At 32.6% G+C, this 27461-nt stretch overlaps 1 protein-coding gene across 1 annotated transcript in view; it reads right to left on the bottom strand.

Annotated features, from left to right (window-relative positions):
- Positions 1-27461, bottom strand: part of LOC148274449 (uncharacterized) — a 200213-nt gene that overhangs the window by 163413 nt on the left and 9339 nt on the right. The window contains exons 3-7 of the mRNA XM_088237109.1: positions 24733-24889; positions 18342-18487; positions 15870-15986; positions 10590-10816; positions 9190-9370 (exon numbers count right to left, since the gene is read on the bottom strand). Of these exons, the coding sequence (XP_088093235.1) occupies positions 9190-9370; positions 10590-10816; positions 15870-15986; positions 18342-18487; positions 24733-24889 (828 nt within the window). The remainder of the gene's footprint in view (positions 1-9189; positions 9371-10589; positions 10817-15869; positions 15987-18341; positions 18488-24732; positions 24890-27461) is intronic.

Raw genomic sequence — 27461 nt, 5'->3', positions numbered from 1 at the left:
AGGATTAGATAAATAGGAAGATCGAGGGAAATTCTTGTATACGACAGGTATTGCACTAGGAACTTCATAAATTGTTTGATCAGATGCAGAATAAAAAGACACATTAGAAACCGTTGAATCTCTCTTTCTGTTTGCTTCGACGTTTTCATACTGGGAACCACCGGTGTCTTCTGGGTAAAACTGTTTTTGTAAAGCAATTGGTGGAATATCAGCACATTTCAAGGATGAGGGGACTTCGTCATAAAGGAAGGTATCGGGTTGATCATTAAATGGTGTGCTAAAATTTATATCGAAGGCTTGAGAGATTGATGTTTCTTTAGATTTTGTGGGCATTGATAAGAATTTTTTCTCGGTTTGGTAAGTCTGAAGATTTGGAAAAGATACCGAGTGTTTTAGTTGAGAATATGAAGCTGTTTGATATCCAGATCCGTCGGATTTCTTTTTGGTGTGATGCGAGTCGCAACAGGAATCCTCACAATAGCAAACAAATCTATTATTAGTCAAATCAATATCTTTAGTTTGAAGAGATGAATTTGACTGATCTTCAGCTGTACTTTTATACATGTCCACATTCGGATTATCTTTTACGTGAACGACATCATTGTCTATTTCACGACTTAATCGTGAATTCAAAACATTTCCAGATGCTTTGTTAGAAATATAAATATAGCCGTCATCAACCGGTGTATCATAAACACACCTTCTTGATCCTATAATATGGCCAGAAAATCTTCTACCTTGCGGCGTAAATGTTAATTTTCCTTCGGAGTTAGATCGTGAATTATCACTCACGTATGCCATATTTTGATACAATGGTGCGTCCAGTTCGTGGATTTGTCGTAACGTTGATAAGGATCCTGGTGTGGTATCTAAGGAATCTTGCGCATTTTGAGAAAATTCTAGAACTTTATTCATTGGTAAATAAAAACTTTCAACAGGAATATCAGAACTAGATCTTTGTGATGAAGAGTCTGTATTAAAAGAATCAAAACTTGATCTTTGAGACACCATTTCTACACTTCTTATGGATGTTGCACCAATGGAATTTCTATAGGATGGTGTACTTTTATTAGAAAACTCTTCGTAGTCCGCCAATTTACGATTAGTTGGATTAGATAAGCGTCGCTTCTTTAAGGATATAGATGATTTAAGACTATCGCTTTTGCAGGAATCGTTTGAATAACACAAACTAACCGATCTGCTGGAATTAGAATCAGATAATTTTGGAGACATTTTTTTCGGTATGACTAGACCTTTAGGGCGAGGTGGAGCCACAGGTTTATTCCTTACGCCGTGTCTGAATGTGAGTAATTCTTCTAAGGACTCCTCAGAAGACTGGGTTTGTATTGCAACATCGTCACTAGAATTTCCATCTGCGGTCTTATCAGATTGTGTACTGTTAAAAATAGTACTACTCTCCCGAAACACTTCAATTGGTTTAAATGTTGTATCTCTTATGGTAGCATGTATTGGACTTTGCAAATTATCGTTTTTAATTATTCGTGTATTTTCGGGAGGATAATTGCTAAAGTCAAATGGCTCATATAGGTGATTATCCGTATTTTTAACTTTTTCAAATTGTTTGAGGGAGTTTGCCTTTGTTGTAAAATCTAGCATGGCGTAATACAACGGATTCGTTGGTTTAACACCGACATTCTTTTCTTTTGCAGCAAGCATTACTTTGGTGTACATCGAGTCAGAGTTTTTAAATCCTTCTTGTTCAACCGTCCAATTCCGAAGCGTTCTGTTTGAGTGTGTTGAACGTAAAGGTTTTTTTGAAATTTTCCCATCATTCACAGACTGGCTTTTTTTGGTAAGTAAAGATCCAGCTTTTGGAGAATTCGGATGAAATTCAAACGACGATCTCGTTGACTCTACTGGTGATCCCGAAATTGAATCTCTGACCGTTAATTCTTCGCATCCAACTTCTTCAAACACGTTATTAATATCAAAATGTCGTTCTTCCGTTTCTTCGTATACCTTTTCGTCGTCCGACAGGTTAGAGTTTTTCATTAATTCCAACAAGTCCTTGACACTTCCACAGTGAGAGTAGATAGGATTAGAAACAGATTTAAAAGATGGCGCTGAACCATCACTATCGGAATCAGCAAAGTATTCCGAAGCCTCAGTAATATTTGGTAAAGATGGTCTATTTTGGGAAGTAGAATTTTTTTGTTGACGGGGATAAGATTTAGAGACGTTAAGATGAGATTCGAGGATGACGTTTATTTCGGGGATGTCAATAGGATTGGATGATTTTCTTTTGAAAAACTTGCTTTTTCCAACACGCAAGGTGGATATGCTTGAAGTTGACTTAGTCATAAGACTTTCCTCATCTTTTTCAATAGGCTTCGAAGTTTTGTAATACCCTATTGAACTAGAACTTATGTCTGACGCTGAACTTGATTTATGTTTAAGGCCAAAGCATTTAGATGAAAGCAGAAGCATGTATCTTGATTTGGAAAAATTATCAAACGACTGAGGTGAACGAGGGATAAGAGATTTGTTTGGAGAATTGCAATTAGATTTCCTGTAAAAATGATAATAAGTAGTTTAATGCTTTATTTTATGGCTGACTGTAAAGCAGAGAAACTTAAAAAAAAACAAACAAACAAACATGACCTCCGTACCATTCGCTTCACAAAAACCAAAACAAACAAAATAAAACAAATAATAAAATGAGTTTTTCTGTCGACATTTCTTGCTGAAACTGTATTTAAATTATAAAAATACGTATTAAGTTAAATTCTACTTTTATTTATAATTTTCACCACAGACCGGATTTCGTCGTGACCGACGTCGTCAGACTGGTGACCGATATCGAAATCGGACAGTCCGACTATGTCGGTGTTGATGAAACCCGGTTACTGGTGAAAATCACTCATAAAAGTGTAATCAAACTAAACACGTATTTTTATTACGATAAATAAAACAAATGAAAAAATATATAGTTTTGTTCGGATGATACCCAATATACACAAAAAAAGTGCAAGGATACAAACTTGTTATTACGTAATTTAAGCGAACAAACAAACAAATCCAAAGCGTATTAACATGAAAATTTTAATGTAAAGAGAAAAATTGTCAACATTTTTAGTGATGTTTTATGTTTATTGTCTTAACAGATTTTTTACAAAAAAAAAATACAATTCGAAATAGTATTCATTATTAATTAGGTATTACTTATTTTTTTAATTTTATTTATTTTTGTATTTCCCAGTTTTAAAATGTACAGAGTTTCTTTGTTTCAGGTCCCGACTAGCTAGGAAATTCCTGTGTTTAGGAAAGACCTTCTTTTTTACATGTTTTTTTTAAATTTCATTAAATGATGCTTAATAAATTCAAATAATAATAATAACATTAGAAAAAATCAATATAAATATAAATTAGAAAACATGCAGGTAATAATAATAAAATGAGAATCATAAAAATAAATTAGAAAATTTGCCATTAAAAGTAAAGAAATGAGACATAATTATTATAAAACATACCGATAATAATAAAAATTGAAGCATAAATACACATTATAAAATATATCATTAGTAATAAAGAAATTAAACATAAATATAAATTGGAAAACATACATAAATATATAAATAAGGAAAGTAAGTAGAAAAACGTTCTGAAGCGATTTTTATAAGTAACTTTTTTGGACAACGTGTTTCTTTTGATGAAATTATTTTCAAGTGAAATAGATCAAAACGTAAAGACGGTTTGCTAGAAATTAAGTTTTTAGTTAGGTTTATGTAAAAGAAAGTGCTAGAATGGAAGGAAATTTTCATTAAAATGACACTCACGACTAAAACGAAAAGGCATTTAAACTGTCACAAAACTAATGAGATTCCGCTAATGAGGGTGCGCTACACTTTCAGAAAACCGTCCAAAGTTACTTAAATGGGATCTTAATTATTTAGAGAAGAGGTACGCACACGAATTAAATGTCAGGGAGATAGAAACTACAAACTGTGAGCAGGTAGAAGGATAAATCTGTATGAAGGGGGAGCAAAGTCACGAAGCCGTTATGATGTTTCATATAAAATATTCATTTTGTTTCAATTACTTTTTTTCCCAAATCAACAATCACTCGCTCTCTGAATAATCAGCTGAATTCATAATTTTCCAAGGAAGCAATAACTCAATCGTTTTCCTTACAATTGCTTTTCTGCGCCTATTTTCCATGCTTATTTTCCGATTATCATTAAATTACTCCACTTAAAAAGTAAAAGTCCACCATTCACCTCCAGCTAATATCTACAATGTTCTCCATCTCTGTTGTAATATGTTAGTTTTTAAGACTTGTTTGCCTGTACGACCGACGCGACCCCAACGTATATTATTCAAACAATCATGACGCAATGTTCCACAGGTACAGGAAGTTTAATAATTGTCATTAAATGCTTTTCCAGCCAACGTTAAGGGCTCTTGTCACCTTTCCTTTGAGGGTGGGTGACTTCTCTGAAAGGAGAAAGGAACGATGGATGCACTGAAAAAAAAGCTTTGTTCATCACTTCTTTTATAAACATCCGAACTCTTTTATGTATATTTTTTGCATCCATATTAATATAGCAAGGTGTTTAACCCTTTTATATTTTATATTAAGGAATGATGACTATTGTCCATGCGATGATATTTCTTCACACAGTATCGAACATCAGTTATTTCAATGCCCATTTTTCAGTTTACAACGCCATAAACTTGAAGCAGAATGCAGGAAAGATGGAATATCCTTAACAGATATCCACACTGTAGTTAAAGTAGTAACCACGAGCCATTGTTCTTGAACTTTGCAACGATAGTGATTGGACTCATAAAGGCGGCTTCCGTGGTGTAGTGGTCAAGACGCTAGACTCACGCACGGAAGGTTCCGGGTTCGATTCCCGATGAGAACACAAAAATTAAAAAAAATGTGATTTTTCTCAAGCCTGGGTGCTCTGTGATGTAATTCACCACTGTAATTAGGCCTCCTGGCCTGTTGTGGTGCAATAAAAATGTAAAAAAAAAATGTAAAAAAAAGGTAATAAACCAAAATCAGTGATCAAATATCCCATTTCCAAGACAAACAAAAACGACTTTTTCCGAGTACCATAGCCTTGTACATGACACGTAAGGCTACTAAATACAGGAGTCCAAATATATCTTTAAAAAATTAAAAAAACCCTTTTATTGCAACCTAGATCATAGTGGTATATAAATACTTGTATACTACGAGAATTGAGGTAGTTGCTTTATAATTGATTTGCTCTAACTATAATGCTTTTCTTTCATCTATTAATATATTTTACATGCCCCTTAATTTATTGTAAAATAAATTAGGACTCATTATTTCTGGTTGGGATACGATCCCACTTACTATTTAATGATGCTCACACTTACACACACCTGAACACTTACTCCTACACTAATACACATAAACACACATCTACACTGACTCTCATACAAATACACATAAACACACCCTTTTGTTGTAACACAATTTAATAATATGTATGATTCTTATTTAGAAACTTTGCTGGTCTGTCTTTAAGCTGTATTTTTTTTCATGTTACTATATCACTGTCGACGGTTTGTTTTTTTAAAATTAATAAATAAATAATATTTCGTATTCATAATAAGTATTAATGTCACTAGAGTATCGTTATAACACGGACCAGTCTTCCATTTAGTTTTTTAGAATGCATTAGGTTTATTATTAGGTTTTTAGGAGTCACCCGGAAATAAATGCCCACTTTCATATGGTTTTAAAGACAGTGCAAAAATTGAATCACGCATTTTCCGTATGCAAACAATAGGTTGTCAAAACACCTAAATTACTGATGACAAATAACTGATACGCGCGGATATAAAATCGCTGAAAATCACAGAATTAGTATACAAACTCAAGATAATTGAATCGCCCCAATAATTTTTCGATCAATGAGAATATAGAGAAAAGTAAAAATTTTGAAGATTTTTTTTATAATTTACTTTTTGTACATAATAGTGCGTACTACTGACTTTGCAACAATAACCGATGAACCAAAGATTTAGTATGTTTGTATAATATACTCTTATCATATACAAGTATATTTATTTTTATTTTTGCTGAATTTGCGTAGTAATATGTGCCCATGTTAGATTTACAAACCTAAAATGTATTTCTTATTTAGTACTTTTCTTCTATACTTTACTGTTTTTCTATAAATCTTTAATATTTTTTTACTATGAATTACTTTTATTGAGTTTAAGCATAATAATTAACTATGTTTTCTTTCTATTATATAACTTTGTATTTAACTTTAATTTTGTACAAATTGGCTTCGACCGTTAATTTTGATTAAAAAAAAGTAAATTGAACGTTGGCGGGCTAATTGACAAATGGTAATTTCTTCCAACCAGCATTTAAAAAAAAGTATTTTCACAATTTAAGTAACGAAACATATTCAATAGGATTCATTATTGTTTATATCAAAGATATTTTTCACTTTGTGGTATGACATTTTACACTTATTTATTTATAAACCGCTTAAGATTTACAATTTAAAAGTGGTTTCCACAAATTTATAAACAAATAAGCATAAAATAAAAAGCTTAAGATGTAAAACAATATAAATAACTGTATTTGAACAATATATAAATAACTTTAAATTAAAATATAAATAAACGTAATAAATTACCTTAAATCAAAACTATTACTCAATGGCAAAGAGGAACAAAGAGGAAAGAAGAGAGGATGATAGATTATGATAGAGATGAGATGTTTCTTCAGATGTGATTTAAACAAAGATGCTGTCGTAATATCTTTGATAGTGAATAGGAGATCTTAAAAAGCACCTCTTTTAAAAATTATTTTTTAATTGACATGTATCCCTATGGCTCTGAACCCAAGACCGCCCAAAATAAACGAGATGACACCTCACAAGATGTCGTAATTACAGGGTTAACACACTACAAAACGGTTTAAACCCTTTGACTGCGGCCGCCGAGTGAGATCACTCCGGAGAATTCAACCCCGAAGTGTCGAAGGGGCGATTTTCTTTATATTTTACACTTTGAACATTCAAACAAAAGGAGATAAATATTTCAGCGAGTAAGGAGATATTTCGCGGTTTTCTTTTAATTAAATGTCAAGTGTTATGATTTAAATTCTTAGGCCAACATATCGGTCATCCGGCGCAACAATGACATAACTAACATTTAAAAAAAAAATCATGATAAGTATGCCACAAGTCTATGAATACGTGTTTTATCCGTGCAAAATTGGCAGAATGATAGTTTGACTACAAACTACCAGATAGAACTTGTGCCTATAGAAAATTCGAACAATTTCGCGAGTGCTAGTGACAACAACGCCTGATTGGTCAGTTGCGCGCGGGGACTTGCCAAAAGCGCATTTTTTTTTAGTGCAACAACGGCGCAACTGTGATTTTACAGCACCAAAAAACACTGATGGAGGACAATGTTTGAGTATGTCCAAATGCTTGTAGACTGGCTGGATTTCCTCCCTAGGGAATTATTCATATTTAAACTTATTGCAACAGAGAGGTAAAACATTTTTGAGAAGCGAATATGGAAGTCTAGGCATTTACAGGGCTTATGACCTGTCATTGGCTGGTTCAAGTGGCCACTTTACACACTGTGTAACATATACCATTCTGCCCATGTTTGAACATCCACATTTCCTCAACTATTCCATCTGTTGACTTTTGTGAAGTACAGAAGCTAAAACCTTTATTATGCGGGTGAGATTCATCCGGCTGAACAAAATCTCCTACTAGGCAACGCCTGAAAACAATTTTCCAAATTTTATACTTCTTCTTTTACCAGGTAGTTAATGTAATTAAGGTAGTTTGAGTATGTCCAAATGCTTGCAGAATGGCTGGATTTTTTCCCTAGGGAGTTATTCTAGATACGGTTATTATAGATACGTATATTGGTCTCTGGATAAGCCCAACCTCCGGCCTATCTTTCTCAAAAATCGATGTTAAACTGATTTAATATTCTTGATGTGAACATCATAATATGGAGACCAGATAACAGAGGAATAGTCTAGGTGCAGGCGAACTAAGGAATATGTAAATATAAATTAATTTTTATATTTGAAATGTTTTTAATAATTTATCATACTTCTGTGCAGTACTCTCTTTCATAAGGAATTGGATGGGGGGGAGCCTAATTTGAATACGCTGAAACTTCTTTATTTATTTACTAGCTGACCCGACAGACGTTGTCCTGCCCGAACGTTGGCTTTCCTTGAAAATATACTTTTTATTATAAGGTAGGTAGGTACCTAGGTACTCGCTTGTGATTGAATTCCAAAACTAAAATTTGTTATTATTCAATTATTAAATTTAAGTAGGTACTTGTTTATGGTTGAATTCTGAAAGATGAAATAAATATTTTTTTCAAATATGGCATTCTTTTTGCAAACGTCAAACTCCGGTCGTCTCACCAACAAAGGGGAGCACTTATGTAGGAATACGATTTTTAAAAATGTATTGAATTCAATTTTATTTTAGTGTTACCAAAAATCCAATAAAATGAAATAAATGGGTAGAAATTATAAGGAATTTAAGTAAAGAATCTGATTGAGATCCACAAAATTCAAATGATGTTTGAATACATAAAAAAAAACTTATTTTATACAAAAAAAAACAACATTTTTCCATTTTTTTGCAAATGCATTCTCCTCTAATGCAACTCTGGTAGATCGATGAATAAAACATTTATGCTCCTAACTTATTTTTTACATATTCGATTAAAGATTTTAATATCTACGAACACGCACAGCGCAAAGATCTATATTTATCTGAAAACCGCACGTAAATCAGTAAAGCCGTTTAGGAGGAGTACGGTGACATCACACGTACAGAGGAATTATATATGTAAAGATTAACGCCCATAGGGCTTTTAAATTTATTATACGCCAAGCATTGACATAACAGCCCCCCTGTCATGTCAGTGCTTGACGTATAATAAAGAATAGTGAAAAATCGTTCGTACGATATTTTTGTCATGTTTAAGAAAAAAAGTACTTTTTTTTTTTAAATTCTCTATTTTTATACAAGGTATATCCAGGATTGTTATTTTCTAGTAATTTTTTTTTTTTTTTTAATTTTCTAGAAATTACTTGGTACATGCGTCGCTCATTTTATACTCTGCATTAACTCTTTCAACGTCTTCAAAACACTAATAAGAAAAATAATATCTCACATAGAAATGTTGGAGGCGGCCGACACCCGCCGCTCGTCCTCGGGGCGGCGCTCCCACACGGGGCGCTGGGCTCTCTGGGCCGTACCCGGGGGGCGCACGTTGTCGTACGGGCTGTCCCCCGCCACGGGGATGGGGGGCAGTTCCTCGCCGGAGCTGTCCGTGCCGTTGCTGGACCGGTATTCTGGGAAAACGGGAGACACGTATTACAATATGTATCGCCATTTTTGGGTGATCCGGTGTCAGTTCGATTAGTTTCGACGTTTTGGCTACCGTTGCAAGAGCAATAATTACGGCAAATGCAGTCGGCAGTAGGTAAATTCAGTGTCATTTTTGTCGTGCGTATTGTGTAATACCGGAACAATGTTGAGTTAATTTTAAACCCGTTGTCTTTGTTTGTGTTATTTGGGTGTCTGCACAATTCAATTGCCTCTTTTATAATATTATTCATGCATTATAGTTTCTGGGTTTATGCATAATCTCTGGTTCGAAGGCGGAGTCACTAAATTCAATTTATTTCGAGGCAGAAAAAAAATCTCAAATGGGAAAAAAAAATTCACACATAAGGTTAACATGGATACGTTAAACAATTTATAAATAATATATAACAGAGAGGGAAAACGTTTTAGAGAAGGTAATATGGAAGTCTAGGCATTTACAGGGCTTATGACCTATCACTGGCTGTTAAAATTCACCATTTTGCCTATATTTAAACATCCACATTTCCTCAACTCTTCCATCTGTTGACTTTGGTGAAGTAAAAGAGCCGAAACCTTTATCATGTGGGTGAGATTCATCCGGCTGAACCAATTCACCTACTAGGCAACGCCTGAAACCACTTTCCAATTTTAATACTTCTTCTTTTACCAGTTAGTTAATTCAACAATATTTTGAGTATGCCCAAATGTTTGCAAACTGGCTGGATTTCCTCTCTAGGGAGTTATTTAGATAAAACTTTGTTGCAAAAGAGAGGGGAAATATTTTTAAGAAGGGAATATGGAAGTCTAGGCAATTACAGGGCTTATGATTTATGACCTGTACGAATCTCACCCACGTGATAAAGGTTTCGGATCTTTGAAATCATAAAAGTCGACAGATAGAAGAGTTGAGGAAATGTGGATGTTTAAACATAGGCAGAATGATGAATGTTACACAGTGTAAAAAGTGGCCACTTAAACCAGTCAATGACAGGTCTTAAGCCCAGTAAATGCCTATACTTCCATATTCCCTTCTCAAAAATATTTTTTCCTCTGTCTTACAACAATTTTAAATTTATATTCAAAGTTATTCTTACAAGAGCACACAAAATAATATTTTTGTGTGCGCACTATTTTAAGATAAAGAATAAAACAAATAAAATATATGTATATATATATATAATAGTCAGGTTCAAAGGTCCTTACTGTTGATCAGCGCCACGATCTCGTGCGTGGCGCGCTCGGGGAACTGCGCCAGCACGTCGAGCACGGTGGCGCCGCGCGTGTCGCGCGCGCGCGCGTCCGCGCCGCCCGCCAGCAGCGCGCGCGCCGCCGCCGCCTTGCCGCACAGCGCGGCCTCGTGCAGCGCCGTGCCGGACGGCGTGCGCGCGCCCACCGAGTGCCCGGCCGCCAGCAGCACGTTCACGACCGCCCTGAAAAATAACCAATTAGTGTTTATTTATTTTGCGCCGTGTCTCCATCATCAAACCTTCATAATATTTCAAATTACACTATTAGCTCTAACACTTGGGAAAATATAGAACCAACACTGAGATTCAATTACTACAATAAAAATTTAACAAAGATAATATCTTTAATTGTCCATAAAGTAAAATCAAAGTTTTATGTACGAAAATGTGTTCATTTTTATATTTTTTTACTAAAAACAATATCTTCTATTGTACTTTATTGACGAAGTATTTACATTTTCGTAAAAAAAAAACGACCGCATAGACAATGAGGAACTTCAGCTCTACGGGAAATTGGATACAAAAAATGTTTATCGGGTTGTGGTCCTGTAGCTAGTGTATTGGACTCATGGACCAAAGGTCTGTGGTTCGAATCCCACTATACCCCAACTTGATTCCATTTTCTAATAGTGAGTTATTTACAACTCGTTGAAAATGGCCCTCAAAATTAAATATTTGGGTAAATCATAAGAACGCAAATATTTCTTTTTAAAAAAAAAAAAAAAAAAGATATGAGAGCTGTGAATGATATCCGGTTTGGTTATCGTAAACGAACCAATCGGAAGAACTGACAGATAAGAACCTCTGACGTCACACGTGGAGTGATTTCAGAAATACAAAACTATGAAAAATCATGGCGCTGATAATACGATAGTATATTAAAAAAAAATTGGCTTAATTTAATAACAAATAAAAATATTTAAAAAACACAGAATTTCCTCATTGACGATAACTCTGTTAACTTTCCATTGTTATGCGGGCCCTGGGCCCAGTTATTGTCAATTTTTTCAAAAAATAAAGTCGAAATTTCTGTGCAAAATGTGTGGGTATATTTGTGTAACAATTTGAAATATTTGTGTTAGTAACCAGTAATTAAAATATTTTTAAAAAAATATCAAAAGAATATTATTTTTTTATACAGAAAACAGTGGCCAGTCAGAAGAGGCCTACCTGGCCAAATTTTATATCATGGTAGTCGATATTGATACGATAATTTATTAAAATATATTTACTACTGAATAATGTCTAACAAGAATTGTTTTCAAAAAACATAACGCATGTAATTTTCTGCACGTATGGAAATCAATGCAACTATTGTGTATTATAATAAAGAAATTGTTTTATTGCGTTGAACCAAATGCGCTCAGGTATTACTCATAGCAAGAATTTAAGATTATTCATTGTACGTGGTGCGTACAAAGCTTAACCACAGTCGAAAAAAAACCACATTTTTATTTAAAAATAAAACAACTTTGTTTAAACCACGTATTTCATATTTTGTGACGGACCGAATTCGAAGCTACACAAGCTTCCTCACAAGGTATAATTTAATAATGTATCATATTCTATTTTATAATTCTACCAGTGTCTATGATAGGTACTCTAAATATTTATATACATACTAAAATGCTTAGTGTATGCATTAACTCTAAGCTGAAATCGATATAAAGTCATTGGAATAATAGGCATATTTCCCCCCTCGGCAACTACACATGGGCCGCGCCATCTTCCAGGAATTTAGCAAACAACCTGTGTTTGCCACATGTGCGGCTCTGCGACAGTGGCTACCCAAAATCTACGGAAGCTACCCTTCGGATATTTTTTATCTGTTTTGTTATTCATAGTGTTGAAACGGTGCTTTATCTGTTTAGTTTTTTTATTGTTTACTTTTTAGCATGAACACTTTACAAATTTACTATTATGCTCAATGTTTATTTCGTAAATTGATTGATAATTTTAAATTGCTAGAATTTCACTCGTCCGTGCACTTAGTAGCTGCAAGACGATAATCTATGTAATCTAGGTTCAATAGATAAATATTATTAACTATCAATTATCTAAATTTAGTAAATGGGGTGTAGAATTCCAACCGTCCATGCGCTCAGTGGCTGCAAGACTTGAAATCTCACTTCTATTTTTAATTAATTTGTTTTTTATTCCATTTTTTAAATATCACTAAAACTCTGAACTTCATTGTCAAACAAAAAAATAAAAAATGTAAATAGGGGCTAGATTTCTTATTGTCCATGCGCTCTGTAGCTGCAAGACGTGCTGTAATCTAGCTCCTATATCATAATAATTGGAGGCGAGACTAGAATCTCAAACGTCCATGCGCTATGTATCTGCAAGACGTGCTGGAATATTTATTTATTGTACAGCGCCCTTGAGGTGATTTTCACAAAAAATGGCGCTACATAAATTATCTAAATATATATATATATATATAAATCTCAACATATGGAGGTAATAAGCCCCCCAGTCATAATTTCATGTAGTATTTTGTTTTTTTGAAGGTATCTGGTAAATTGATGGTGGTTGAAATTGGAACATTTGTATTTTTATTTGATAAAAGAGGACTTTTAAGAAATATTGCTTGTTTGATTATTTTTTCAATTTTGCTATTATTAATCTCTTTTTTAATTTCTAAGTTGTCTGATTTTAATGATCTATTTTCAACATGATAAACATTGAACCCATTGTCTTTATTAAAATTATGATTATTTTCTATCAGATGGTTAGCGAATTTAGAAAAGTTATTAAATATTATTTAGGCGCCTAAGTTTCTTTTGGTTTTTCATGTGTAAATTGAATCGCAATCATTACGACTAAATCAATTGGCTATTGTTTATAACTGAATTTTAAAAAATAAAATGATAATAAACTTTATTAAAATCCAAATCATTCTTTCTGAACCCTTCATCGTCAGATTTTCATTTTAATTATCTTCGAGATGGTTCGAAATCGTTTTTCAAAATTGTTCGAGCGCTAATCTCGCGACCAATCAGGACACGACATTTGCAGAAGGCTTTTGGATTGGTGAAATTAGATTATCGTCTCGGTACGCAAAACAGGGAATACGATTTACAATTTGCATTAGGGAATTGAGGAGTTCAAGGAGGAAGGGATCGATTTGTTATAGATCGAATCATAAAATCGAATCTTAAAATCGAATGTTTAAATCGTTAATTTAGAAATTGTTTAAGAGAAAACGCGATCTGCCTTATCTTCATACAAATGTATTATCGTATTTTCTCTTTTAATTATTATTCATTTATTTATTTTAAAGAAACAAACAGTCGACAATGATGTAAAACTTTTTTTTTTTAATTACGGTTTAAAGACAGACCAGCGAAGTTTCTAAATAAAAATCATAAATATTACTAAATTGTGTTACAACAAAAATATGTGTTTATGTGTATTTGTATGAGAGTAAGTGTAGACGTGTGTTTATGTTTATTAGTGTCGGAGTAAGTGTTCAGGTGTGTGCATCATTAAACAGTAAGTGGGATCGTATCGCAGCCAGAAATAAAAAGTCTTAATTTATTTTTTAAATAAATTAAGGGGCGTTTAAAATATATTAATAGATGAAAAAAAAACATAATAGTTAGAGCAAAAACGATAGAGGAAAGAGTGTTGTGCATAGTTAGTGCTACAAACTGGCAGATGGAGTATTTACTTATTTCTTGTCACGCGAAAGGGGACATTCAGATTAATTTTGGAGAGTACGTTAAAGAGTCTAGTTTATTATTTAATAATTTATGTAAATAGCACAATTCAGATACAGTGCGTCTATTTTCAAGTGTAAAAAATCCATTTTGTTTGGCAGATGGGCTGTAAGTACAAAGCGATTTATTATTTTTGTAATCTAGGTATCTGGCGCTAGAGGAGTGATTTTTTCACACACTATGTCACACGAATCACATGCGTCGTTTTTCTATGATCATGTCTATATATGTCGCCGCCAGATACTTAAATCAGCCAGCCAACTTACCGGCTAGGCTGTTCATTAAACGCCAGTATTCACCTGAATGGCTAGGCCGATGAATGAATTCAGATAACTCAACGTTCAACGTGTTGGCAGGTTGTTAGTTGTCCTTTGGAAACGGCAGAACCAAAAACCGCCGGGGGTTTTTTTTAAACTTAACTTGTTAAGTTTAGTTAAGGATGAATTATTAAGTTAAATAAATGATTAAATTAAGTAACAAACTTAACCAAACCTATCCTAACCTAACTTAACCTCACATCTCAAAATAAAACGATGACAATTGTTGTATTAAAATTAAAGAGGCTAGGCGACGTGACCTTCAACCCTTTCGTTAAACGTTCATTCAACGAATGGCCTAGCCATTCAGTCGAATGCCCGCATTTAATGAACAGCCTAGCCGCGTAGTTCAGCGGCTGATTGAACTTTTTGGTGGTGTAATATACAAACAATACATATAAAAACATTTTTTTTTATTTTATTTATTTAGTCCATAACAAAAACTTAAGAACTAACTAACTTTTAATAACATTACAATTTTATATCAAAGTTTATTATGTTAATTTAAATCTTCAGGTAACTCATTGTAGTCATAATCCCTTGTGCAATGAGTTTTAAGACTTTGTTTTTATCCTCATTGGTAAACTTATATTTTTTATCATTAATTTCGTTTGTATAGCATTGGAGGATTAATTTTATCACATTTTTGATTTGATTTAACCCGTTAATCATTTTTTGGACGAAAATTGCAACACTCTATTTAATTTTTGCTTAATTGTTATACATATATGATTCACCCGGAATTTTTCTCGGAAATTCAATACTCACTGTCATATGACCTACTATCGTCTAAAAGACAGTGCAGAAATTGAATCAAAACATTCAAATAACTAATGACACATTGCTGACAACTCACGAGTATAAAATTGCGGACAAACCACGCGCTGAAAATTGCTGAGAGCCAGGAAAATAGTACACAACCTCAAGACCCCATTTGGAAGTAAAATGAACACTGGAAAATTTATATATAAATATAAGCAGTAGCATCCTTAGTTACTTAATCGGACAGTCAGTTCAATTAGTCAGTACTAAGTCAGTTACAACATGTAGTTCAGTGCTCAGTTACTCAAGTAAAACATTTACTCGGTTACTCTGTTTGTTCAACGTGTAATAAGTACACCTCAATGGATACCGTCGTTTATCTTCTGTCAACTCCAACATACAAACAAAAAATGTGAAATCAAAACAACTTACTTGTGGCCATTTCTGCTGGCTCTGTGAAGGGGTGTATGAGGATATATGCACCTCGGGTGTCTATAGGGTTCCAAAAGTTCTGGATGAGTTCTAACCAGTAATTCGACCGTCTCCAATCTAAAACAAATATTAACAAAAATAATAATTAAACAAAGCATATTTATTACATTAATTGTGAGCTCACATATTTAAAGTAGGCTAATCGCTGGGAACAATTTGAAAGGTTCACTAAATTAATTTCGGCAAACAAATGCTTGACACAGGAGGCACAATAGTCCAAAATAGCTTTTAAACACTTTAATCGATGGCCATAAAAATCCAGAGTACGGATTTCGGAATAAATCACATAAAAGCGTTGACTGTTAAACGGCATAGATTTCAGTTTAATTAGCTGCACATAGCAACGACTGTGCTACGGTACAGATCCTAAGTACATAAAGTTACATAAATAGGTATTTACACAAATATTATAACATCAACCCTGTTGATGGACGCTGTAATGCGATCCGAAAAAAGTGCGAACGACACGCGGCATAAAAACACCGTGAAAATCTAAGAAATTTTATTGACGTGGAATAAAAAAGTAAAATAGTTTATTTACAAAATAATTTTCGATTAAAAAAATAAATTATCAGAGTTTTTATGATTTACTCAAATGTTTCAATTTTCAAGCAGTTGCGAGTACGCCTTGAAAGATTTAATTGAAATTCTACAAAATAATTTTACTAGCTAGGAAAATCCTGAAGGAATCAATGTATAAAAAAGGGAGAAAGGTAACCGTTAAACAGTGTGTAAAGTGGCCATAAGGCCTGTTAATGCCTACGCTACCACTTCTTTTAAAAAATATTCTCTATCTGTGTCGAAATATTTTTCTTTGGCATAAAAATAAAATTCGTCAGAGAATCGAACTTAAATTTTGCATCGATGAAAATAGACATTAAATAAATGGCATATTTTTTTTCCCACACAAACAACACTTTTCGGCATATTTTAAGGTTACTGTCTTAATTGAAAAATATTTATTTCATGCAAAGTCAACGGAGTGCTTATTTTTTCTAAATGTCTGCTTGCCAGCGGCAGTGGTGCATAGGGCACTGCATTGGTATTCCAAATCGCAGCGGATCTTGATCATTTTTAGTACATGCAAAGTAAGGTGATCAGTATGAAATTATAGGTGCAAATCCATAAACAATGAAATATTGAAATTAAGAACCACCTATCAAACAAATATATTACGTTCTTATGATTAACCCAAATACTTAAATTTTTGAGCCTTTTTCTTTTCGACGAAAAAAACCGTGTTAAAACTGGAAAAAAAGTTGTGATAGAGCGGGATTCGAACCTCGGTTCTCCTGATCCGGAGTCCGCGACACTACTCACGCCACGGAACCACGACTAGTCGAAAGCAGACTTTGACGTGAGAGTAATTTTTTTTTTTTAAAAAGCAATTTTTTAGAACAAGGTATTTCAGCCCTACGGGACATTGGATACGAAAATGTTCGAAGGCAGACTTTGACGTGAGAGTAAATAAAAAAAAAAGCAATTTTTTAGAACGAGGTATTTCAGCCCTACGGGAAATTGGATACAAAAATATTTTCTTGCGCGCGGTAAAAGTTAAAGCATTAAATTGTAGGGCAAAGTTTCTTGAAAATGTACGAAAAAAATAATGCACTACTTTGAACGACGTCACTAGTTCATATGAACCAACCAATGATATGAGAGCTGTGAATGACATCCGGTTTGGTTATCGTAAACGAACCAATCGGAAGATCTGACAGATGACGTCACACGTGGAGTGATTTCAGAAATAAAAAACTTTAAAAAATCATGGCGCTGATAATACGATAGGTATATAAAAAAATTGGCTTAATTTAATAACGAATTTAAAAAAAACACCGAACTTCCTCATTGACGGTAACTTTGTTACTTTCCATTGTGATATGGGCCCTGAGCCCAGATATTTTAATAAAAACGCACCACTTTCATCGACGTCACGGTTCATATGAACCAACTAATGACATGAGAGCTGTGAAAAATATCCGGTTGGCTAACCGTAAACGAACCAATTGGCTGCTGACAAGCCGGTTTCGCAGTTTAATGGGTTTCATTATGTTTCCTTTTATATTTTATGTTCATGTTTACCTTCTTAAATAAAAATTAATTTAAAAAAAAATATTTCTATACATTACTAAGAACTAACAGAAAACATCCTCTGACATCACACGCGGAGTTATTTCAGAAATGCAAAACTTTAAAAAATCATAGAGCTGATAATACGATATATAAACAAACAAAAAATTGGTTTAGTTTAAGTCTATTATCAAATAAAAAAATAAAAAAAAGACACTGAATTTCCTCATTTCCTCAGTGAATACTCACTCGTCCGGGGTTCTGGTTTTATTTCACACTCAGAACTGTATTCTGCATCCGCCCGAACACAATTTTAAGAAATTATGATGACTGGTATTTTACCTTCCATACTGAGAAGCAAGGTCCAAAGCCGTTTCGTCCCTCGCACTTCTGACGGTAGGATCCGCTCCGTGATTTAGCAGCATCACGACTACAGCGGTGTGGCCATATTGCGCAGCGCAGTGTAAGGCCGTTTCATTGTCGCGAGTCTGGAGGAAACAAAAACAAAGTATGTTAAAGGTTGTACCGAAAAGGATAAGAGAAATTATATTAAAAGTTAAAATAAAGAGAAATAATATGAAGAGAAATAATATAAAAAAGGATTGAGGTCACTCCTCTACATTGCCTCTACTCAATATAACCTCCTGCCTATTCACCTTAAATCAATTTCTTACCAGTCTACGAATGGAAATCAAATAACACTAAAAAATCATTTCCTCAAATTATTTCTCGATAACCCTTGACCCATGTAATTTAATGTTAAATAATATATTATAATTTGTTTTTAAAAAGGTCACCGAGATTTGCCCATTTTTGTTTTAATTATGTTCAACTAAATGTATTTTTATTTTTATCTGATAAACTTTAATTGTATCAATCCCAGAATGAGTTTGCTAACTCATGGGAAAACAATTGTGTTTTTGTACATTTTTGTATTTTGAAATATAAAAAAAAAAAAAAAAAACATTTAATTTTATTCAAACAAATGGTACTTAGTGTTTTCACTTGTAAGTAGAAAAATACATTATTAAATACACATAAAGGTAAAAGGATGCAAGAAACGTCATTTGTAAAATATGACGTTCAAAATAATATAAATATATTAATAAAATTGAATATCTGTAAATATAGATATATATAAAACAGAATTTATAATTATGTAATATTCTCATGGATATTTATAATTATAAATTCTATATATGTATATGTATGTTTGTGTATATATGTGTATATTTGTATGTATGGATATGTATGTGTCCATGTACGGGTATATATATATATATATATGGATATAGATGAGGATATGATATGGATATAGATATAGACGTAGATATAGATATAGATATGTTAAGAAATAATGTTTTTAATAAAATGCTTTGTGCCTATTAAATATGTACACACTTCTGTTTTAAATTTTGGTACTCCGGTTTTGTATTTATTTTTATCTTATAATTGCGTTATCATTTACTTATTTTTTGCTTTTTTTTTACAACAAGACAAGCTATATTAATTGGCTTGCTAAGTCCTGTAAAAAAAATAATATAAAAAATATTTTAAAAAAATATATGAATGTAAATAAAAAAATGAAATAATAATAATAATAAACTAATACTAACAGTTGAACCAATAATTTACTAATACATAACCCTTCCGGGCCTTAGAGGTGTATCTAGGGTCCCCCAGGCAGCATATTTTTTCAATAACTTTTTCGTTAATAATCATAATAATAATAATCACGATTTATTAACTAAACTTCAAATTTCTTTATCTACTACATGTTTTAGGCAATAGATTTCTCTGGATTATGCCTAGTCTGTCTAACTAGGTACCTGTTTTAAGGCAGACATTTTTATGCAAAAGTAAATAACATGATACCTACTAGTTAATTTATTATACAGTTTTACAATTTTTAATAGTTATTCTATTTGGAATTTTTTTTAAATAAAGTCGTATTTTTCTCTACATAAACCCAGAAACCAATTCTTAACAAATTTATTTAATTGATTCCGGGTCATGGTTTTGCAATGTTCGGGTAACATATTAAATATTTTTGGGCCCAGAAACCTATTTTTTTTTTTGCCCGAATTCAGAGATTGTGGTAGAACCCATGGCTTATCCTCTAGTTTGACTCCTGGTAGTCTGAAAGTGTTCCTTTGGGGGTTTGGTAGAATAATTTGCTTTCACAGCACATTATTATGCTAAAGATATATAATTGCCCTATATCTAAGATCCTAATACCTCCTCATATTGATTGAATTTTTTGTAAAGTATGTATCAAAATGATTAAAACATTTTCTGGCAAATTATCTCAACATGCGACGCAATCTTCTAGCCATAAAAACAAAAAATATATATTTTGTGCTTTACATTTTACAATCAGTCCCGTTCCCATTTCCCGCGTACCGTCGCGCTAACATATTTTAAATCAATGTTGTTTAATGTTCAATTTGAGAGCAGCGCGATGCTATACAGCATCCTATCGCGACAGTATTTTATTAAGAAATTTTTTGAAACAGTTTTATAAACACTACCATGACAATCATAACTTATTTTTGATTTTTTTACAGTCGTATTTATAGCATTTTAGCTGGGGTATTTCTCAGGAGCTCTTGGATTTTTTTACCCTCAGGCTCGGAAAGGTTCAAAAGCGTGAAAAGGTAAAAAATATTTTTTAAAAATATATAATCCTGAAATTCAAAGAGAAACACTTTAATGAAAAAAAAATAAGAAAAACTTTCCGTAGGTACCTCTTTAGAAACTAAATATATATGTCTACAATATTATTTTTAAAATATACTATATAGTATAATATTTTAAGTTTGTCAAAATGTTTGTAGACATAGACTGAGTTTCACCCTCCAGGTAGTTATTAAGAATTACACATTACAACAGAGATGAAGAACATATTAGAAAAGAAAATATGGAAGTCTAGGTATTTACATGGCTTATGACATGCAATTGGCTGGTTAAAGTGTCTACTTCACTCACTGTGTTTATGACATGTAACATTGTAACATTCAGCATTTTACTTAAAACACACGTATTTTTTTCAATTCTTCGATCACTTCACGGTACTTTAACTTCAAAATAATTGTGAAGTAAAAGAGCTGAATCTTTGATTGATGTGGGTGAGAGCAACGCCTGAGAGTCAGACGAATCTCGACCACATCATTACAGGTTTCAGCTTTTTGACTTCACAAAATTCAACAGATGGAATAATTGAAGAAATATGGATGTCCAAACATAAGTAAAATGGTTAATGTTACACAGTGTTCAAGGCAGTCACTTAAAACAGCCAATGTCATGAGCCCTGTAAATGCCTAGAATTCCTTCTAAAATATTGTCCATCTCTGATGCAATATTTTAAGAGATTTTAGTTTGATTTTTCGTCGTTTTAATTTGTTTTCGTCCAACAGACCATTTTCAACAAATTTGAGTTAAGTGTACAGGAGTTTAGAGAAAGTATTTATTTATAAAATTAAAATGAAAACAATATATTTTTTTAATATTTTATTGAAGCTAAACTTTTAGACCTAAGACAAATATACTGTTTTCAATTTTTAAAATATATATTTAAGAACCAAAATTTATTTACAATCAATTCAAATAGATCAAGTCACGTGCATATTTTATAGGCCCAAAACTTTTTAATTCTTTTTTTACTGATAATATTTCATTGATTATAAACTTTCAAAATTTTCCTTCTTTTAAAAAACATGCACTATCCTGGATTCAAACTAAAGATACGAACTCTTTTTTTCTATGATTTATTTTGTTGCCCTTTAATAATAAGAAATATATTTGTGTTTTTTTTAATATTTTTTTTTCCTTTTTTAATTACTATAAAAAAACCATATTATCTTTTACAGAATATCTTATTTTTTCTTTCTTATGTTACACAAAAATATAATAACTGTCCATTATTTATTGTAGGAGCAAAAATTCATTAACATTTTCTAGTATACCCACGAATAGGCCATGCCTTTGTGGGATTTTTTGTTTACTATTTTTACTATTAATATGTATTTCATTGTTATGTAATTTTACTTTATTTTCTTAATATTCTAAAAAAAATAAAAAATAATAAAAATATTAAAAAAATTGTTCAGGTGGTTTTTCAAATGAATTTTGTCTTAGACTGTGGTCATTATTTATGCCCATTTCGTAAAAAAAAGCTTTAACGCTCTAAATCAGCAGATTTGTGTGAGAGATGACGGAGAAAACGGAGATGAGTTTTTAATTATAAAATATTTGCTTTTTTAATACAAGGTGCAGTGCGGTTAAATCTTTCATGGCGATTGTTTGCGTTTGTTTGCGCGACGAAGTTTTCATATAAAATATTATAGTGCGCGTACTCGCGCAAACAAAAAATGTACGTTTGCTTGGTTTACTGGCAGGTACTAACACATTAATATGGGCCATTAAATGTTCGAACCCACTGTACGTTTATGTTTAATAATTTATGAAGGAAAAACACGAATTATGCAAATAATAAGGAAAACCAAATAATCAAATACGCAATAAAAACATTATAAAATTTCATGGAACTGATAACGTACACATGAACCACAATGTTTGAATTCAAAGATTAATTTATAAACATTATACGATCATTTATTTGAGTTACATATTAATTATATAAACAACAAATGATTTGATATTTGAGTGTAAATAACATTGAAATCAAACAAAATCATTTTCAAACAATAACATTACATATTTTAATCTCAATAAGCAGAGAGAATAAAAATATAACGACTTTGGGCCAGTTCACAACAAACAGTTAAATTAAATCCATTCTAATATTATAAATGCGAAAATGAGTTTGCCCGTAAGTGTGTTTATGTTTCTTTCACGTCGCAACGGAGCAACCGATCGTCGTGATTTTTAGCACAGAGATAGCTGAAGTTCTAAAAAGCGTGATATGCGACTTGCGAAAAAAACCTCTTACTTCATTCGAAAAATTCTCAGCGGAAAAATGGACTAACATTAAAACAGAATAACGATACTATGTCGCCATAGACTAACGGATCGTCGTAATTTTGTATAGCGATAGTTAGAGGCCCGGAAATCGATACAGGCTACTTTTAATCCCGTATTTTTTTCACTGTTTAACGACAAAACTAATATAACTAATTTCTCCCTAATACCACGCGAGCGAAGCCTCGGGTAAAAGCTAGTAATATTTTCTATTATATTTAATATATCACAATAATTAAGGTGCACTTATTTTAAACTTATAATATTAGAAATCAAACACTGATTTGAGTCTACTGAACACTTTATTTTATTTTTATATTTGTAAAAATAAAATAAAGTGTTCAGTAGACTCAAATCAGTGTATTTCTAATGTTATAAGTTTAAATATGGAGTTCTACAAAATAAACACCGAATCAATCAGTGCATTTTTTTGCAGTTCTATTACATATATACCAAAGAATATTGTTTTATTTTTATTCTTGATATTCATAATTTAAAGTTAAATGTTATTTTATTTATTAATTCATGTGCATGCAATAAAAATTAAAACATACGTATTCCTAATCTCTCCCCCTTTCCTCTTTCCTCTTTATTCCCTTTTCCCATTAAGCATTAGTATTGATTTAAGGTAATTAATATACATTTACAATTATTTTCATTTTTGTGAATCTTTAGCTTTTTTTATTTTTATTTTCTATTGAATATATTGTCTCAATAAATATTAAATAAATGTATGGCAAATAAAATAAAATAAAATAAAATAAAATAAAATAAAATAAAATAAAATAAAATAAAATAAAATAAAATAAAATAAAATAAAATAAAATAAAATAAAATAAAATAAAATAAAATAAAATAAAATAAAATAAAATAAAATAAAATAAAATAAAATAAAATAAAATAAAATAAAATAAAATAAAATAAAATAAAATGAAATAAAATGAAATAAGATAAAATAAATAAATATGTTTTGCGACGTGAATTACAAAAATGAAACTTTTATTTTAGTGGTTGGTTGGAAGAAATTGCCATTTGTCAATAAGCCCGCTAATGTAAAATTAACATTACGTACAAAAAGTTACATAATAATAAATAATGATAACTCTATGAGGCCAAAAGCTCTGTACTGCGTTTTCGTTGCGTAATGACAGCAATTTTTCAATGTTACTCGTTTCATTTAACCCATTTGTCCGTTTTGACTAAAAAAGTTGGCTGTTGGATCGTGTTTACATATTATAATGTAAATAAGAAATGTACGTTCCGAGGCAGAAAATAATGTCATGTTGCCCTGTCCCAGCAATTTTGAGGACAGGACAATGAACAGAGACATTATCCCAGATATAACAAGCAGGCTATCTCCGCACGACAATGGATTACCCCTATCACCGCGCGCGGTAGCAGTGTCCTCGTGTAAACGCGCACGGATAAGCTAATAGGACAATACCCTAGCGCTTGGCGCTTGCCTGCGCAATTTTGCCGAAAATGTCGCTCAGAAATGTCTTGTTGTTATTAAGGTAGTCCTTTCAACAATTCCAATACATATTGTTATGAAATAAATAATACTCGTAACGCACGTCGCGTCGTCGTTTAATTATTTTCGCAGCGTTCCACGTATAAACTACTTTAGGCTAATCTGAGGTGGGACTAGACAATATTGTCCTGTCTACTGTATTGTCCTTGTGTAAAGTCAACATTAAGCTTGGTATGTTAGTTAGTTTAAAAAATATTTGTTTCGTTCAAATTGTTTACTTACCGTCAGGTTGACGTTGGTGAGGGCAGGTCCGTGGGTCAGCAGCAGGCGGACGATGGCCGTGTGTCCGGCCCAGGCCGCTAGGTGGAGGGGGGACGAGCCCTTGGAGTCAGGAACGTTGGGAGAGGCATCGTGCTCCAAAAGCATCAGGACGATCTCCCTGCAGGAAAACAAAAGGTAAAAATACCCAAAAGAAATTTTTAAAAAGGCACTAAAAAGAAATTAATTAGCAAAGATAAAAAACAGTGATAGGATAAGTATGATCTCCTTGCTTTTTTTTATTTATTTTTTTATATACAGGAGTTGCTTTATTATTTACCTTGCTTACGATATACAAGGTTTTTATTTTAAATTAGTGGATTTTTCTGCAATTATTTTACTTTAAATTTAGCTAACTGTTGGGGATCAGGAAGGATATACTAAAGTGGGCCAATCAAGATCTTTTTGCTTAAGCTAGGGTTTCCTAGGACAGCGGTGCCCGTATTTTAACGGCCGTAGTGAACGGTGATGCGGTGGATAACCGTCGTAACGTCGAATTAAGAGTGGTTTCCTAGGGAAACGGTGTTAAATGGTGTTGATAACACCGTTTTCCTAGGAAACCACACTCTAGTCACCGTTACGACGGCTGTCCACTGCATCACCGTTCACTACGGCCGTTAAAATACGGGCACCGCTGTCCTAGGAAACCCTAACTTTAGAGAGCACTCCCTCTACATAGCCAAAAACCGTGGATCTTTCTATTGGTTTCGCTCATACCAAAAAGCAATGTTTTTTGTGAATAATCGAGTTAATCCTAAATTCGTTGCAACAGAAGGAAAACATGTTTGTGAAGGGAATATGCAAGTCTAGGCATTTGCAGGGTTTATGATCTGTCGTTAGCTGGTTTAAGTGGCCACTTTACACACTGTGTAACATTCACAATATTACCAATGTTTAAACATCCACATTTCCTTAATTCTTCCATCTGATGACTTTTGTGAAGTAAAAGAGCTGAAACTTTTATCATGTGGGTTAGATTCAATTTTTATAATTATAATAGTTAGTTTAATCAACAATGTTTTGAGCATGTCCAAATATTTGTAGATATGCTGGATCCGTCCCTAGGAAGTTATTTAGATCTAAAACAGAGAGTGAAAACATTTTTGAGAATACATAGAAGTCTCGTTTTTGAAGTTAAAGTCAACGTCAACAGATGGAAAAGTCGTAGGAACATAGATGTTCAAATACAGGCAGAATAGTGAATATTACACATTGTGAAAAGTGGCCACTTAAACCAGCTAATGACAGGTCTTAAGCCCTGTGGATGCCTAGACTTCTATATTCCCTTCTGTAAAATGTTCTTCGTGTCTGTTGTAATATGTAAATATTAACAGCTCCCTAGGGGGTTGAATCCAGTCCTTGTCTATAAAAATTTGGACAAACTCAAAACATGAATTGTTATAATAGCTACAAATGATACAATATCAAAGATGACTATTAAATTGAAAATATCAATCCAAATAAAACGAATAACATTAAAAACTTATAAATCATACATATGAAGTAACAAACATAATTGTTATAATAATTTAAATGTGGTAATATTTTCTGAGAAAGTATTAAGAGGAAAAAATATAACAATGAAAAAGGAAATATTTGCGTTCTTATGATTGACCTAATCATTTTCAACGAGTTGTAAATAACTCACTATTAGAAAATGGAATCGAGTTGCGGAAGAGTGGGATTCGAACCACGGACCTTCGGTCCGTGTGTCCGAGACACAAGCCACAGGACCACAACCCGATTAATTTATTTTTTATTGAATACAACAAAGGTTTAGAGTTAAATCACTCTTTTGCTCACTTGTTCGTCTAATATGGCTCCGTGATCTGGTCTCCATTCTATGTAGGCCGGAATAAATCATATTGAATCGGTACATCATCGTCCACTAAGAAACGTAGCATAGATGATTGGCCTCGAGAGGGAGACTACGCATAGAGAGAAATGGAGTCAATGCTAAAAATCTCAAGTCTACAAAAACGTAGAAATAACATTGACTCTATAATAATGTATGATTTACTAAACGGCTTTATTGATGTACCATCGTAACTGGAACAAGTGGCATCCAATGTTCCGATCCGGCGGTTGCGAATTTTATTAGTTTCAAAAAATTATTTTTATGTGTCAATATGTCTTCTTGCTCATACTGATCATCGTGGTTTTGGATGTGACAGGGTTTAATGAACACCTGTATATGAATATATTTATGTAAAATATGTACACTATGTTTACTAGTTATATTATTACAACGTTTTAATTAGTTATGGAGCTCAGAGATTGTTGAGTTCATTTATTTCCATATGAAAACATTTGTATTTTATGAGAAAATCAATAGTTTTTAAGAGTTACACCTTTGTAGAAATGAAAAATGATATTTTTTAAATATAATTAATAGTATAACTTAAAAAATCATTTTTTTAGCTATCTCTCTATGGAACTGAGCCATCGATATGATATAAAAAAGAAGAAATGTATTTACCCTCGTTAAATGGACTGAATAAGTCCGTAAATAAATTAAATGAATTTTATGTTCCCAATAATTATACTAGAGCGAGATCTCATGCAATGTTTTGCGCACCCAGAAGCGAGTCGGAATTTACCCATTAGTCGGGCAATTCGCTTGCTGAATACGGCCTCTGCGGATACAATGAAAGCATCCACCCCTTTCCCGAAACTGTTCATAAAGACTTGAG

The sequence above is a fragment of the Micrasema longulum genome, unplaced genomic scaffold, assembly GCF_059751315.1.
Source record: "Micrasema longulum isolate JH-2025_06_02 unplaced genomic scaffold, ASM5975131v1 h1tg001645l, whole genome shotgun sequence".
In the NCBI taxonomy this organism is placed as follows: domain Eukaryota; kingdom Metazoa; phylum Arthropoda; class Insecta; order Trichoptera; family Brachycentridae; genus Micrasema; species Micrasema longulum.
This window is presented reverse-complemented; position numbering and strand designations above follow the sequence as displayed.